The sequence below is a fragment of the Macrobrachium rosenbergii genome, chromosome 21 (assembly GCF_040412425.1).
Source record: "Macrobrachium rosenbergii isolate ZJJX-2024 chromosome 21, ASM4041242v1, whole genome shotgun sequence".
NCBI classification, from domain to species: domain Eukaryota; kingdom Metazoa; phylum Arthropoda; class Malacostraca; order Decapoda; family Palaemonidae; genus Macrobrachium; species Macrobrachium rosenbergii.
The window spans coordinates 24,854,662-24,872,491 of NC_089761.1; the positions used below are offsets into that span (position 1 = coordinate 24,854,662).

Here is a 17,830-nt window from a genome sequence, read left to right on the forward strand (position 1 = left end):
GCTGATTATCTGTATGTTTTCCTTCCTATTCTTGAGTTGTCTGTGTGTGTTCCTGGAAGATTTTAGAGAATCAGATATTTTTCATACCCGTTTAAATGATAAAAAGTTGAGGCATATACTTTGGACCATCTTGATCATAGGAAGATTGTTTGAAGGAGTAACAATGTTTATTGATACATATATTTAATAGCTTTTTGTTCTTCTTTTCAGGATGGGGATAGCGAGGGAGACAGTGGGTTTGTGACTCCGGACAGCACTACCAAGGAAAGAGTATCACGGTTTATAGAAGGGGAAGATGTTCTATCACACGGCAAAGATGGTCTCTTTTATCTTGGCATCATTGTAGTGGTAAGAAAATTTTTTTTATTTTTTATTTTAATAATTTTATTTGTATGCAAGCCATGGAAAAATCTAGCGTCCTCCACAGGATGCTCTGCTTGTAAGGTCCATAAGGTTCCTGTATTGTTAAACATGAGAAAGATATCTAATTCATTTCCAGTCTGGAGAAGGGAGACAAACTGAAATGTGGTTATTTCCATCCTTTTTACCTAGTTAAATCTTTTGCCTAACATTACTCTAGGCATGGAAAACATGCACTCGCTCAGCCTTTTGCAAAGAAAAGGGATTGCTATAATCCTTAGAATTGCATTCTGGTTACTTATACTATTGCTGTAAAGTGAGCACAAGCTTTGGTAACATGCTTCTCCTCCTCCAACTCTTTTTACCAACACCATAGCCCCCTGTCTTCAGAAAATTCAGTCCTCAGTTCATTCTTCTCAGTCATTTATTTTGTGTTGATGGCCACCTCTTTTCACTAGCACCACAGCCCCGTCTTAAGAAAATTCAGTCCTAGGTTCATTGTTCCTGGTTATTTATTTTGTGTTGATGGCCCCCTCAGTGACAGGATATGACAGAAGATGTCTTTCAGCATATATCTTTTCTCCTTGTGCACCTCCAGTAAATATATGGAATGCAACTGTCACCCTTTCTTATAAGATGCCATACCCATCAGTCTCTTCTTCCCAGGTTCTTTTGTCTTATACTTATACTGTAAGTCAAACTCCCTTTTTGGATTATCAGATGTCTTCCGCAACATTTACCAGGACAAATGCAGCCTGTGTTGCTGATGTTTTGGCATCCAAAGATGATTAGCACTTAATGACCTTAGGGATGGTGAAAGTCTTTTGTCATCACTCTTGATATCTCTAATGATTTGATAATCTGGCAGCAGGGTCTGTTTGTCTAACTTCCTGATTATGTCTATTCACATGTGGTAAATGCATTTTTAACATTTTCTTTTAACACTATCTCTTGCTGATGATGCAACATTGCTCCTTTTCTTATTTTTTTTATGATGATTTTCAAGTCTAATGTCTTGGATATAGTTCTCTAATAAAATCCACGCACATACATACCCTCATAAAGGTACTGGTTGTAGTGTTCCTTGCTTGGCAATCAGTCTCTTCTCACTTAAATGTCAACTTAACTTACCTTGTTCCAATTTAAGAATAGATCCTGTAGGCAAGCCAAACTAGAATAGAAATTTTAATGTTTCATCGAACGACTTTGTAATATTAATAAATCCTCTTTGAATGACTTCCTCTGGAGGACCTCTTCTATTCATGCTTTTGTAGACAATTCAACCCTCCAGTGAAGTTTTCCCACAATTTTGAATTGCTCTTTATCTTTCAGTTCTGATCTTAAGATCATATCTGGATGGATGTCCCAATATAGTTAGGTTTATTGCCATCAAGAAGCCGTTCTTACCTGTTTTTCCATCTTCTCTCCCATCTAACTTTTCTTTTCCCCATAACTAATTGTTAATGAAAATGTAGTCGACGCTCTTGCTTCCCAAGAACATTTTGGTATTTTAAGCAGTTTCAGACATGTCTAGGAGAGATCACATCGTGAACATTTTATATCATCTTTTCTCCATTATGGGATGAGACACTGAATTAGTTTTCTTGAATTTTCTGTCTTGTCCTCTGCTTAAACTTCCTTCAGGTTGAGATGTTTATCTTTCTCTGTTTTCAGTGATTCTTTGGGCCTTTGTGCAGGTTTTGATCCTTCTAAATCTACTGGTGTAGAATTTCCTTAATTTTCCATTTCAGTGCCCATGTTTCTGTTGCTTAGAATAGCACAGACCTTACATGTGAATCAGAAGTCTTTGCCCTCTATTAATGTGACATTTTCATTTCTGCCCATCTGTCTCATTATGGTTTTCACTTTAAAGATTACACAGCATTCCTTATTTTTCCCTGGCTTAATATTGATCTTTATTTGGGATGCGTAATTTTTTATTTCCTCCTTTTATAGCCAGTTAATTTAGTTATTGACTCAGCTTTTATTTCCTCATATTATTTTTCTCCTAATTTGTTAGTCACCATTTTATTTAGGTCAAAGGGTGATGTCTTCTGTTCAAGTTGTTGGGTTACACATATCAAGAATTGTTTCATTCCCTTTTCTGAGAACTTTTTGAATCCTTTTGCTTTTGTTTTTCCCTGCTGAAACCTTTATCTGTTGAAAGATAGGCTTGTACATACTCTAGGATTAAGGGGCACCTCTTCTCCTCCTTGCTTTTTTTCATATTTTCTTAAGGCATGAGCAGATTAGGACATTGGTTGTCCTTTTGCCCATCCACTTAGACAGACAAGTAGTTGATGCTCTTGCCACTTACAAGAATTTTTTCCGTATGTTGGTGATCTTATAAGCATTGGATTAAGCATCTGTACAGTGTAACATTCCTTGGGGAATGGCAAAAGGCCCATTAATTTCTTAAGGGTATTGCTAGATTTGCTTGAGATAAATTACCTTTTGTTCGGTTCTAAATTTTGTAGTGGGTTGATTTAGTGTGTCAGTTTGTTTGAACAGGGTTTGTTTCAGATTTTTTTCTCTACTAGAAATGTTTGTATTTGGTGTCTATAAGTGCCAGAATGTTTGCCATTAATCAGTTCTAAAGATTTCAGACTTTGATTACATTCTGTTGAGTGGAGTTGGCTCCAAAAGTAATTGTACTCATTGTACAGTGCGTCCTCGACTTACGGCTGGGGATCCATTCCAGTGCCCTGCCGTAAGTCAATTTTTCGCTGTTAATGGCGCTTTCGGTGCTGCAACTTGATGTTGCATCAAGTTACGGTGCTGAAAAAGCACGTAAGATCAAATCTCCATAAGTCGGTGGCGCCGTAAGTTGAGGACGCACTGCAGTTGTAATTGTCATTACATTTCAAAGTACTGGGATCACAGTTGTGAAACTAGTTAATATTAGTTATGGTTGATTACTTCCAGAATAATAATATCTTTTACAGTTAGTAATTAATTAGTTGCTAATTTTGTTCATTATTATTGTTATGGTTTGCTGCAAGACAAAAAATAAATTTTTTTATGCATGCTGTCAGTGAGCAGAAGTGCTTTGTATATCAGTGAAACACTTGACTCAATTGACGCCCTTGATTTTGGGTTTGTGAATATATAAGTTGATTTTACTCTATTGATTATATATTATGGTGCAAGGTCTGATGTGGCTGTGTAAATTCTGCTATAGTTAAAGTAAGAAGGATAAAAATCATTGCTGTACTCCTCACAAGTGTAGAATGAGAAGTTAAAGTGCACAGTTATATAACACACTGTTAATAAGTGAGTTCCCGATATTTTGACCCACAAAAATAGTTAAAAGTAATCTTGTTATTACTTTATATTAGTAATAAGTTATTATTAAAATTGGCAGTTGGTATATATTGAGTTGTTCAGTAACCATTTAGTTGTATATTGCCATATTTCTATGGATGTGGAAATCCCAGTCTCACTGGACTTGATCAAGATCCAGAAATCCAGCATCGCAAACTGTCTTGTTCACCATTACACCTCTGCTTCAGTTCAGTTCTTGCATTAGTTGCTATAGTTAACCTTGTTTGGTTCAAGAAAGCACTTTTGACACTTGGAGTAATTCCATCTTTCACTTTGAGTTATTCCATCTTGTTCACTTTAATTATTTCTCTTAGTGTCACTGCTGTTTAGTACTGTATCTTGATTTAGTTATGGTTTCTGTCTGTGAATGTTTTTGGGTTGTTTAGTAATGTATTTTTCCTTTTGCAGGGTAATGTATTGAATTGCATCCCCATTTTCAAGTTTGTTCATTCAACAGATTTTTTCCAATAGCACATTCTTATAACATTTCAGCTCCTATTTTTGGTTGGCGATAGGGAAGCTGTGGTGCTTATTTCTTTACTCAATTACACTAGTTTAAGGCCATTTTTTTTTCACCAATATTTCGTTTCTTGGTTGCCCATAGTTTTAAGTGTTGTTTTATTTTGTTTAGTCCTAGTCACTTGCTTGCTGTACATTAATGAGAATTCTAGGTTATTGTATTATCTAGAGCTATTTACATGGTGAATTTTTTAGTGTTAGCGAGCGCTCAGTGTCATTTTAACTGTAATGAGGTTCTTAGAGTTAGGGTTTCAGAGACCCTTGCTTTCCTAAACTAGCAAGTGTCTCTTCAGCACACTTTGCTCTCTTTGTCAGAAGAAGCGAGGCTTTTGAAGGGTATCTAAGGCCTGGTCATGTGGTCCTCTCTCTTAGGATGATCTTCCGTCTTCCTCTTAGAGAAGGTTGTGTGTTGTAAACAGAAATGAAAAAGTGACCTTCAGGGACCAGATCAACTTCTTGTATTCCATAGGTCTTTGGGAATTTAAGTCAGTTATTCCTTGGACCCTTGCTTCCTCCAAGCCTTATTGAAGGTCTTTGGGGACAAGATATCTATAACCATATGGAGTTGGCATAATATGAGAAGTTTGTGTTTTAGTATTTGTATGCCATATCACTACAGTACTATGTCAGTTAAAAGGTAACCATATAGTCCACAACACTAAGGACAGCAGGGTCCATGGTTGGTTCCTTAACTTTCATACCAGTGTTGCCAAGAATGTGTCAGTACCATGCATCACCTCCTGAACTTTATCAATATTGACGACAAATCCATTTGGCCAGCCATGTGAAAACTGAATAAATTAGCTCAGTGATCTGGTGAAACTAACAACAGCAACAACTACCCACCTCTGCATAGAGAAAGGAGACTGCAGAAGGGTGTGCTACCCTTTTGCATGGCTTGTTTCAGAGACACAGAAGAATTAGGTAGCTGCGTGGAGTGGAGACATTGATCACTGATATCCTTTGATAGGGTACAGGCAGCTACTTTCATTTTAACTGTAGGACCTTGCTGCTACTCTACAATGCTCCTCACTTGCAAAACCTTCTTACTTTCAATATCTTTGTTTTTAAGTGTGGAAACCACATCTTTCTTTAGTTTTCACATTTATAGTATGACACTATCTGACAGTGGCAAAGACAGGAGCTTCAGAACATCCAGCAAGCAAAGCACTTCCTTGTTCTGATTACTTGCTTGAAATTAAATGGCCATTACTTGTTGGCAGAGCCACTGGACCATGGAGATAGCCAACAAAATGAGGGAACTACAGAAAAAATTGACCCATGGCTATATCGTTGTTAGGGTAGTGCATCTTAAAGAAACACATTATATAAATGATGAGTTATTACACTTGGTTATCAAACAGCTTCCACATAAAGTGTAAAACACCATTCTTCATGTTTGCTTGTTCCACTTAGTGTTAAATACTTGGTTGAGTGTTTCAAGTTTGTGACAATTCAGTAATCATTGTTCTTTGAAATAAGAGGAAGATTGTAAACTTATCTAAAAATTCAGAATAATCTCTTGATTTGTTGGAGAAGTAGGCTTTCACAATATATGGTTTTGTTCATTTTCAAGTGTTATTTTGTATTTATTTTTAGTTTTTACTGCAGTCTTAAAACATTTAACAGTGATCTAGGTTTTTTTATGTATTCAAAATTTAAAGTGAATATTCTAGTTTAAAAATTATAATTGGTATTTTTACTACCATTAGATTTTAGAATTTTAATAGGAGTTCAGCAGAAAGAATGCCATTGTCATAAGTATATTCACCCTTTTACTTATCCAGGGATTCATTCCTGGACTTTGCATATCTCAGAATTTGCATTAATTCAATTTATATGAAATACTGTGCTATGTTGTAGGTTTTTACACAACATGAACATGCCCTCGTGTACAGCAGCTATTTATATATATATATATATATATATATATATTGTATATATATATATTGAATGTAAATGCAGTATAATGACAAGAAACTAGAAGTGAACATTTTCATTAATTTACAGAACCATGGTAATCATAACTACACATTCTTAGTACACACCAGCAACATTAATGTAACGTTTTCTTTTATTCATTGCTTACAGATTGCTTTCATTTTATGCATAATGACATGAATATTTCTCTCTCTCTCTCTCTCTCTCTCTCTCTCTCTCTCTCTCTCTCCTCCTCCTCCCTTTAATTTTTATATGATGTGGTGATGTGTTTTGGAACTTTTTTTTTTATTATTCAATGGGGCATTTCCCAATCCATGTAAGTGAATCCTGAGGAGTCACTTCAATAATCCTTTTGCACATTATCATGAGCCCTTTATTAAGTAACTTTATCAATGTTTGATAGAAATGATATTCATCACAAGAGAAATAATATTCACCTTGCAATATCCAAAATGACACCTTGCCTTCTGGGTCAGTGGAGCATGAATGGGGCATGAGCAGTAGGAATTTTCTCCTTTCAAGATATATGATGATGTGACTGGGAACCGTTCGCATGGATAAGGCAGCTAATAATGACTGGGATTGTCGAAAAATGTGTTATTGTAAAAACTTTAACAAATGAATGAAAAGTATATAAAAAAAATTGTAAAAATAACTCAAGTTAACAGAAACACAAAAATAATGTATAGATGGCATCCAGAATCTATACCTTGGAAAAAAATATTGCTAAATTGTCAAGCTCTTCTCCGAGCCAATGGAAGTAAGAAAGCAAATGTATTTGTTGTTACAGCCAGCTGGCCTGTATTTGGCATTCAAGGTTAATAGGTTAATGTTTCTGCAATGTTCAAGCTTTTGTTGTGTGTAATATTCAGTTAATGTGTTTATCATTCACAAAAAGTGTTTAATCTGTTGTTTATATTGTCCTTGTACTTCTATCTTGTGCAGTAGGTAACCATGCCTATCTTTTTTGGGGGGGAAATTTGGAATAGGATAAATGTTTAAAGTAAAATGGGATTGTACTGGATATTCATTATAATTTGTGCAGAAGTTTGTATAATTTGCATTTCCTGAGAGCAGCGTTAGTAGAAGCACATTTCATGAAAGACGCAGATCCCTACACAATTTGCTCAAGTTGGATGGTATTGATATTCAAGAGTGTACCTTGTTGCAGGTTGACCATGAAAATGAAAGGTGTTTGGTGCAGTTTGAGGATAGCACAGCCCACTGGTCATTATATAAGGATATCACCAAGCTAAAACTGCCAGAATCAGATGACCTTTGTGTCATCTGCAAGTCTTCCAAAAGCTGGGACACCAATGAAATTGTCCTTTGTTACATATGTGAACAAGGTTACCATCAAGACTGCCTCCAGGTTAGTAAATCATATTGTCTCTTTAGGGTTTTATTTCATCATTATACGACTGTATTAGCAATCAAGTGATGCACATGTCAATACATGTAATAGATTATGTCAATACATGTAATAGATTTTTTATTCTAAGTTTGGCATCTGCATCAGCAAGAAAAATGTGGTTTCTCAATGTACTGAATTATATCTTTGAATAATGAAATATGATTTTAAAGATTTTTCTATATTACTCTCGAGAAAGTTAAGCTGTCCATTTATTCATAGCCAAGGATAGGCAAAGAGTACTGTGAACCAGAAAGCCAGTGGGAGTGCCCTAGGTGCGCAAGTCATTCAGCCATGGAGAAAGAAGAGAGGAAAAAGTCCCGGGAAAATTCTCCCAGAAAGCCTCGAACTCGGCCTCATCAACAACCTAAATCTGAAGAGAATGCCAAAGTTACGTTACCATATGATGTAAGTTAATGTTTCCAAGTTACTGAATATCATGAACTTAATTGAGCAGGTTTGCATATATTGTTATTTCACTGTTTGCAGCTTAAATTCTTGATGTTTTTGTTGGGTTGTTGATATGATTTGAAATGATGGTTTTACAGTTAAGTACGTAATTTCCTTTTCATTTGTGATATTCATGTATAGTGTACTTTACATGATATAATTAAAGTGAAAAGTATTGTAAATGTGTCATATTACATTGAAGGGAAGTAAGAAAAAATGTGTGGTTTATTAAGGAATTCAAATGCTACCCTGATTGAATTATTTAGTTATAAAATATGATGACCAGCTTCTCTTAAAACAAATGTTCTTATTCTTTTCAGTTAAAAAGTTTAACATGGGATCAAGGTCACAAAAGCAACAGAGAACAAACTTACTGCTACTGTGGTGGGCCAGGTGAGTGGGTTGCTAGTTACAGTGATGAACCTAAGCTCTGAATCAGAAATTAATGATTATGGGTAGCCACATTAGGGATTGCTTGCACTTTGACGCTTGGTTTAATTGAAAATGATTGCAAACATTATGATGTAGGAGAGAAAAATTTTATACATAATATGCACCTCATCTCCATGCATTACAGTTCTTCAGTATCTTTGCTCTTATTATTTTACCCATCCTCATTTATCCTGGATTTAAAAGGAGGAAAAGTGATAAATGCTTATGATGGGAAGGTGCTAAGTCAAGGTGGACATGATTGTACAATTTCTTGACTGCTTCATCCATTTTGTATTTAATACTTGAAGTGCAGCTACTTTAATAAATGTAATTATAACTTCCTTATTTCTTCTCACGCTCATAGTTTATGGTGTCCATGCTTTACTGATCTCTTCTGTTATTTTTCTAGTGCCTCATTTCTAGTTTCCTTGTTAGCAGCTAACATTGTAATTGTCTTGACTTTTATTTAACTTAATGCAGTAACCAGGAAAGCAATATAATTTACACATTTTATGATGTTAATTTGTCTTTGAAGACATTAAACCTCCCCCAAAAAAAAAAAAAAAAAAATCTTTTAAAATGCCAAGAATCATTGTGTGTCTATAAAATATGCAAGCCTCTATCTTTCATGAAAAAACACTCTTGGTGCCAAGCTGGTTTAATCATTTGAAATTTATTAAAAATCAGGCTACAGAGGGAAGCTGATGAAGGTGTAATTACCTGCCTACTTACCTAGCTGCATACCCTCGCTTTTTCTTCAGCCGCTTAGGAATCAGCATGTCTCTGCTGCTGCTCGGTGGGTCATGGAACTTGTGTGTGATCTGTGTTCACAGAATGTTAGTTATGATACAAAAACAACAATATAGATGTTCCCATACATAACGAACCTTGATATAGGGCCCTATCAAGCTCTCATCAGATTTTTAGGCTGTATAGGTGGTTATAGTGGTCATCCTTCTGCACACACATGACAGGGAAGCTGGCAATTTTTAAGATGCATAAAAGACAAATGTTTGTCTGTTTTGCGGGAACAAAGGTTTTTATTATTATTATTATTATTATATTTGTCCTTCATATACAAGCCTGAGTTTTTCATTTGGATCCTGCCTCTAACCAAGCCCACATTTGTCCTTGTGGCTGGAAGGAAACATGCAGGTAGCTGACTGAAAAAAAAAAAAAATGAGCCCATATACACAGTTGCTTCCACTTGTAACTACCATGTTAACAAACTTTAATGAGCAAACCAGCTTGGCATCAAGAATAAAAAAAAAAAAAAAAAAATTTGTTTGTGTAGGAAAAGTTATTTACTGCATGGTATATTTTTGGCCTAGAAGTACCTGCCCATCTTGTCAGCTCTTAAAACTTTTTTTTGTAAAATTTTTTTATGGAAGAAGGCAGTGACTTTTCAAAATTTTTGACCTCCACAACTAGTTATAGTGCTGGACGTCCATTGTGATAAAAATATTTTTCAGTATGGTTGTCAATTATTCTTACGTTAATCAGTATGCAGCAAGTGTTCCCACCATGACTTAAATTTTTGTTTCACTTGAAGTAAATCATGAACCCCTTTTCAGGTGAATGGTATAACAGAATGTTACAGTGTCAGAGATGTAAACAGTGGTTCCATGAAGCTTGTGTCGAGTGTCTACATTTACCTCTGTTGTACGGCGATAGGTAAGTTTTCGAGCATGGTGAATAAATTTCATTTGCGTACTTGTTAATATATAATGCAAAAAAGAAGATAAGTGGCCAGTTTAGGTTATATGAAATCTATGTAGTATGGGGCAATTTAAGGGTGGAGAAAGAGACCTAGTATTAATCATCCAGTGATGACATAAAATGGGTCAACCCACCACAAATTGCAACAGAAACTATTTTACCTCCACTTTTTTTAGAAATAAATATTTAATGACCTGTTAAATATCTAATGGAATCGGAATGGTGGTGCAGTGCCTACTTTCCATAAGTTCAAAATGGCTTGATTAGATAATGATACAAGTACTTTTAGCAAAAGTGGAATTTTATTCAGTTTGGTGTTGTATGCAGATGGTACACAAGTTGGACCTCTTTAATCCAGCAACTTTGGGGTGTGGCCATTGTCAGACTACAGAAATTAACCTATAAGACCCATAAGGAAACCCTCTGTGTAACCATATGCTTATTGCACACAAATATTGATGTGTTTTCAAGGGAGAACCAGGCTTAAAACAGGACATTATACAACCATTAATGCTTCCAAACAAGGTCTTTTTGCCTAAAGTACTTTATAAGTGCACTGTCTACCATCAGCAACACTTGAATTTTGGCCTTCTGACACTTACCTCAGATAAATAAGTTCATGGTAACATTCTTTGCCTTAGCTCATTACTTTTGCATTATGAAGATTATATGGGATTTTATATGTCATCTAACTAATCCATGTTATCTAGTGTTTACCTGATCCTGAATAAGTGGGATAATTTTCTGCAGTATTCAAAATCAGCATTTTGGATGATGCTGATCAAAATTTTGCCTTTGAAATATTTAACCCATGCATGAATTTTACTGTGTGCGTACAAAAGTTGTTTATGGTGAAATGCTCATCATAAACTTCACACTATAAGTGGCCACTCACTCTAGTATGATCACTTTGCTTCCCCTTCTTCCTCCTTTCAGTAAAATAGCTTTTTTGTGCATCATCTCCCAATGCTGAATACATATGGCTACAAATGAGCTCATAAGTGTTCTATTGTTGCTTATTTTATATTTTATGATATAAGTAGTAATTTATGATAGCTGTAATTTATAAGGATGTTATAAAAAATAATGTTCCATTGTGTGGCAACTGGGTTACAGTTTGTTGTATATATTATTAGTGGATCTTTAACGAATTTTTTTATCAAGTATAATAGAGAACAAACTGCAGTGTTAATGAAAAATGGAAGTTAGTTTTTATGAGATGAATAAATTTTGTATGAAATATAATTCATTTTATATGAAAATTATTATAGGGCACACAAATAATTAAGAAAAAGAATACAATGAATTAGCAGGAAATCATTTTAGAATAATGTTCAGATGTTGAGAAACTTCTGAGACTAATCACAAAAAAGTTATTTTTGTGATATTCTAGTTAATTATTGATACAGAATGAGAGAAACTAACAGTTTATTGAATATTAACATTTCATTAATTCCATCAGCATTTCCAATCACAGCATTCTTAGTGGAATACCATAATTTTGCCTGTACAAAATGTTGGTTAGAAAACGATACCTGCTTAGAAGCCACTAAATAGCTTAGCAGACAATTTGGGGGTTTGGCCTCCTGATGAGTAATGAAATCCATGAAGTAAAGACTGGTAGAGTAGTTTACATGATACCCCATTACTATTGTAACATTGGTGTAAACGAACCTGCCAATCTCTTTCCTGTCTTGTAGAGTATATGTGTGTGTGATCATCCTGTGTTTAAGGAGAGTTGTGTTCATTTGAAACCTTTTATTGTTAATTATCATGTGAAAAATTATATATTTAAACTACCAAGAGTGGAGTATCAAGTTATATTTTTATTTTGGTTTTTCTTTCAGGTTTTATGTTTTTGTCTGTGCGTTGTGTAATGAGGGAACGGAGTTCCTTCATCGGTTGGATGTTAAATGGGTTGACATTGTTCATCTATCAATATTTAATTTAACGCTGCAAGATTCCAAAACTTATTTTGAGTATGAAGATAGTATAACAGCATGGATAAACGACAATTGGGAGTTTTTACAGGCACCTCTTGGGGTATGTGTCTAAACTGTTGTTCTAACATACAGTGCTTGCAGATAATTATAACTTCTATCTTGATAGGATACATGCTTTTGCAGCCTAAATATGTATGCCTCAGGGATTGCATTTAACACTGTTTGAGTCACTAGCTGTTAGTTGTATCTAAATGCAATAGTAAGGTGATTTATGCATATCAAAAGATAAAAGGTAATTAACCCATATTTTTTATTTCCATTATGGTTAACTAGTGTTTCTGAGTAATTATGCACCTTTGGATGTTGCTATTATTGAATGAATTCAAGTAAATTAGTAGCACTGAAGGATTAATGTGATGAAATTTGAAATAATGTATCTGCACCAAATATTTGTCTTTCCCCATGGAGTTTGGGTTAGAGATATTGAGACGTTTTCTAGGTAGCAAGTTTGGGTTAAAGATATTTAGACGTTTTCTAGGTAACAATAACAACAGTTCAATATTGTACAGTCATGAGTTAGGAAACAAATAAAAATAAATGAGAAACTATCCAGATAATTTCAAGCCTTATCATTGGATGTACAGTTTTAGAGTTGCCATATGTTATTTAGAATTATTTATGAGAATTGCATCAGCACTGTGAAGTGGATTAATGATCTTTTATCTATTATTTTCAGTTACAAAAGCGGAAAGTCAGCGAAAGGAAGCACGAAGTATTACGAGTTTTAGAAGGAAATCGACCTAGGTATGTCGAGCTTTTGTTTGTCAAAATATTACATATAAAACTAAACCAGCATTGAACCTGTTATTAATTGTGATTGAAAGTAGTTTCAGATACCATATGAGTGGTATTTGTTTCAGATTGAATGTATGTTTAAGTACCATATGAATTGCTATTTGTTTCTTAAGTGACAGAAGTCTTACAATGGCAATTAACCTTTTCATATTTGATGACACATTTTAGGTTCAAATCAGGTAGAGAAATTAAGAAGAAAACAAGCATTTGGGGTCTCCGGGCTCGGGTACCTCCGCCAGTACCCTTGATTACCTTGCCATCGGTGGGGCCGATCACTGAAGATTCGATAAAACATATTGTTATAAGAAACAAAAAAACAAGAAGTGCTGACAGGTATGATTGTCATTCTCATGTTTTCATGATAGAAAGTAGTCAGCACTTTCAGTAGTGCGTCACTAAAGCCAACATTTGTAGGTGGCATAAATATAATGTTTTTGTTATACAAAGCTATTAATTATAAGATGCCAAAATTCCCTAAGTCACATTAATTTAATCTTGAAAAAAATCATGCCCTTTCCAACCAGTGGGACCCCTCCCGCAGTTACTTATCTACATTTGTTCCATTCTGTCTATTTGGGGTTCCAGTGAGTGCGGGGATGGGAGGACATCGTACCTACCTAATGATTAATAGTTTTGTAAAGAGTTTTTTTATTGTAATAAAAGAAAACATATTTTCATGACAGACCCTTTAGTTATAAGGTGCCTAAATTGTTATTTAAGAGATAGCATTTCAACTAGGACTCTTGTCAGAGGTTTTGTTTGGCTGTTACAGTGGTTTGTACTTAGCAGGAGAAGCAGTGTCCACTTGCCAAAGTACTCAACTGCAATGTGAGCGTGATGGGTTTGCATTTGTATTAAAGGTGCCAGAGAAAGGGAAATATTAAAGGGGGTGTGAGAGGCAATGAAAAAGCAGACACCTATGCAAAAGAGGCTAGAACACTCCCAATATCAGCAGAATTATTACCATTAGAAGATTATACTAGATACAGTAAAGCGGTGATTAAGAAGAAATGGCAAAATAACTTGAGGGAAAGCAATCTTAACAATAAATTAAGAGAAATAAAAGAAACTGTAGACCCGTGGCTATCATCCTATCAGAATTGCTTTTTCTAAGTTTTCAGTAATGTTGACACGCTAAGAATTGGTCACAATTAAACTGACACATGGTTACCTGATGAGTAACCCCATGCCCCATACCTACGTGCTAAATATGTAACGCATAAAATAACAGTAAAGCATATTTTAAAGGTATGTCCAAATATAGAATCCAAAGAGAGCATTTATTTAGTAGATATTCCTTTAAAGATATTACTGTCAGAAAATGACAAATTTTCTCATTTTTAATATTTTAAATTTAAATTAATCATTTATGTGATAAAACATAAGATTCATAGAATAATTTATAATATATTCCTGATTAACCTATTAGTTCTTAGATTAACATATGTCGTTAGTTTAATTAATTTTTAGAGAATTTAAATAGCTTGTTCATCCTTGGCCAGCCCTAGGAGAGTTAATATTAACTCAGTGGTCTGCAACCAACGTTAAAAAAAAAAAAAAAATTCCAAACTACCTGTTTTTAAATTTGTCCTATAGCAGCAAAGGAATGACAAAAATTTAGAAATATGTTTTACATCTCTTAAGATGGCTCTTAGCTCCATGTTATGTTTGAATGCTAACAAGGTCAAGATAGATGGATGGACCGTACAGCCTTTATGTGCAGTTGAGCCAAATCTTTCTTCAGCACCTCTGCATATGCCTTAAAAATGGCTTGAGCGAGAAGGTAACTGTTCTTAGAAACCAGGGTCTTGTTCGTAACCTTGTCTAAGAATAGCTTCAGTGAAGAAGAGCGTGACTTGTCCTTTACAGGTAGAGTTTTGAAGCTTGCACTGGGTATGGTAGGGAAGCAGCCTACAAGAACAGCTGTAGGGCCAGTATCATGAAAGGAATAGTAACATTATGTCTCAGCTGTTGGGTCTTTGCCAGTTCTCTGAGTGAGTCATAGTGTTGAATAAGACATGCAAATCTGACAATTAGAGGAGGCAAGGGCTATGTATATTGTTTTCGTTGTTAGTGCTTCAGTTGACAACTGGCAGAGAATTTTCAGGTTCCTCAACACCAGGGCCAAGTCCCTGTTCAGGTGTTTCTCCACAGCCCTTGAAACAACCTGGCTGGAGAGGCAAATAATGTTGGTTAAAATCCTTACCCAAAAACCCACATCCACATCCTTACTAAGCAGAACTTATGTGTGTCCCATTATAGCAGAAAGGATAGTGTTCCTTTTCATAAGAAGATGAAGGAAATAGGGTCATCAAGTGCAGAAGCATTCTGTTCACTACACAGCTACAAATCTTGATGATTTTCCGTGGTAGAGGTTTCACACGTATGAAAAATCTTTCTCCGAGGTTATGTTGGATAATCTCAATATACGAAGCTGGAGAATATCTGACATGTGGAAAGGTGGCTGTATCAGTACTTTCCTCGATATTGGAATGATTCCAGGAACATCTGGGACCAGATTCAAAAGGTCTGCAAACCACTCCTATTGAGTCCACAGGGGATGATGAAAGTCACATAAAAACATGGCAGACAAGACTGAAGGGAGGAAGGGCATAGAGCTCCATGTCATCCAATAACTGGAGCATCTTGCCTGTGTCCCATGCCATTGGGTTTGGCTGTAGAGTAGTATAGGGACAGAGTGTATCACAAGGATGTTGCAAAAAGGTCTAATTTTGGGGTCCTCCACATCTTTATTATAGCCTTGCTATTGTCCACATTTAGCAGCCATCTCTATGGAGTATCTGTCCTATCTTTGCTGCCTGCCTGAAGGTCCAATGTTTGAACTTTTCAGTCTTTGAGGCATCCAGGAATAAGAAGACCTCTGGAACCAGCTGGACCTTCTGCCTCAGGTTCTTTTTTCTTCGCCAGGGACATCCTTCATAACTTCTCTGCTACTGGAACAAGATGTCATTTGACATGGACACATCTCTCCAGGAACCCATGAGCTGAAGTTTCTGAGATCATATTGTACTGAAGGAGATGATGACCTCAGTGAGACTAGATGTCCTGTTGCCACTTGTCACTCTTCTGTGGTTGAAGTACCCTTGAGAGTGGTCTTTCCAATTGCCAGATTTAGGGGTAGAGCCCATTGGAAAGAGGCTACAATGAGCTAATTGATGAGGTAATGCCCATCCTGTGAGCCCAGGACACCACCAGTGCCAATACTGGTGAAAACCAGGGGTACTATTGGCAGTCTAAAGCTTAATATCTGGAACTGGAATACTTTGCTTGCCTAGTTAAAAACAGGTAAACACTGTACTTCGTGAAGACTATGATGGCTCATGATGTGGAGGTATGCATCTTGAAGGGAGTTAGCTACAGAAACTTGTCAAGGCATGGTGGGTTGATAGCTGGTCTCCATCCTCCTGGTGTTTTTAAAACAATGAATAATCAGGTGTAAAATCAAGGCGATACTGTAACAGTCTCCTTCAGCGCTCGTTCAGAGTTATTTGTCTAATGCCTAAAATTTTTCCTTCCACCGAACTTAAACCTGTGTAATTCAGATGACATGCAGAATTCTTCCCTTGAGAATCAGATGACATCTAATGATGTCATTTTAGGGGAAAAAGAAGTCTGCTGCCTGAGAGGATAGGGGCTGGTTAAATTCTGCCATATGCAAATAGGGCTGTTTTAAGAGAATTATCGCAAAACCAGTACAATGTTGAAAATCAAAAAGATTTTGGATTGCTTATCCTTACCGTTCTTTATGAGATGGGTATAAATAGCAGTGATATATGTCATGGAAAGGAAAATTATGATATTCAGGGTAAACAAAATAATCTATAAATACTAAGTTATTTCAAGTAAATATTTTACAATATGAAGAAGTTTGTTTATGTAAAAATATTACACTAATGGATATTTGGCTTCAAAAGACCCTCTCTAGTCTCCTCTGTGTAGCTGGCCTGAAAGTTATTTATCTTTAACTCCCTGGGTCCGTTATTTTTCCTGTAATTTGTCCGGAAGGTTGGACAGTAGCTTATATCCATCCACAGCATCTAGGGTGGCTGCCTCTGATTGTAGACCTGAAAAAGCCACCCAACTATTCTTCAGCATCCAGGTGAATGTACCCACCCCATCATCTTTATATAATTGTGGCACATGGCATGAGACAGCTTTTAATAAGAATTATCAGTAAATTTAGTAAACCAATATGTGAAGCCTGGAGAATAATTCAGTGAGAAAACTAAAAATCTGAAAGCTTCAGTTCCTTGCCAGAGATAAATTTATATAAGCAATGTGATGTTCATTTGCAGAATTATTTGTAGGTTTGTAAGCTGGCAACTGTAAAAGCCAGTATGAAGTAACTTCTTGAAAAGTCTTATGGTGAACGTAGAAGCTTGCCTTCCATGTGAACAGCAAGTCTGTAGAATTATGAGCAGAACACTCCCAATAGATGCACTGGTTGGTGTGTTAGAAGGAAAAAACTAGGCATCTGAATATGTCAGATCAGCATCTGATCATTAATTTTAGTTAGAAGTTTATTGACTGTCTGTGTCTGAAAATTAGCTGCATTTTAATGATTAGAAATTTTTAAAAATTGGTAAAAGTTAGTAACAGTGCTTCAGGAAATTTATGGTTAAAAAAACAGAATGTTATTTTGATGTGGTCTGTTCAAAATCTGTAGATTTGCTAAGCTTTTTATGGAAAGCTGAGGCCATATACTTACTGGTAGCTTTTTAATAGCAAGCTGTATCATGACAGATTTCCCACTTAACTGCAGAAAGAATTTAAGATCAATTTGAACATGGTCACCTTCTTCCTTAGGGCTTAAACTTAATAGGAATTGAAACTTTTAGTCATTTTATGGGGTTCA

The 17,830-nt window shown here is 35.5% G+C and overlaps 1 protein-coding gene across 2 annotated transcripts in view; it reads left to right on the forward strand.

Annotated features, from left to right (window-relative positions):
- The window catches only part of Pcl (polycomb protein Pcl), a 55,451-nt gene that overhangs the window by 28,155 nt on the left and 9,466 nt on the right, over positions 1–17,830 (forward strand). The window contains exons 3-10 of one of the 2 annotated variants that reach the window (XM_067123288.1): positions 211–348; positions 7,316–7,516; positions 7,778–7,963; positions 8,326–8,398; positions 10,012–10,111; positions 12,004–12,199; positions 12,836–12,903; positions 13,123–13,287. In XM_067123288.1, the coding sequence (XP_066979389.1) occupies positions 211–348; positions 7,316–7,516; positions 7,778–7,963; positions 8,326–8,398; positions 10,012–10,111; positions 12,004–12,199; positions 12,836–12,903; positions 13,123–13,287 (1,127 nt within the window). The remainder of the gene's footprint in view (positions 1–210; positions 349–7,315; positions 7,517–7,777; positions 7,964–8,325; positions 8,399–10,011; positions 10,112–12,003; positions 12,200–12,835; positions 12,904–13,122; positions 13,288–17,830) is intronic. The other variant, XM_067123289.1, reaches the window with a different exon arrangement.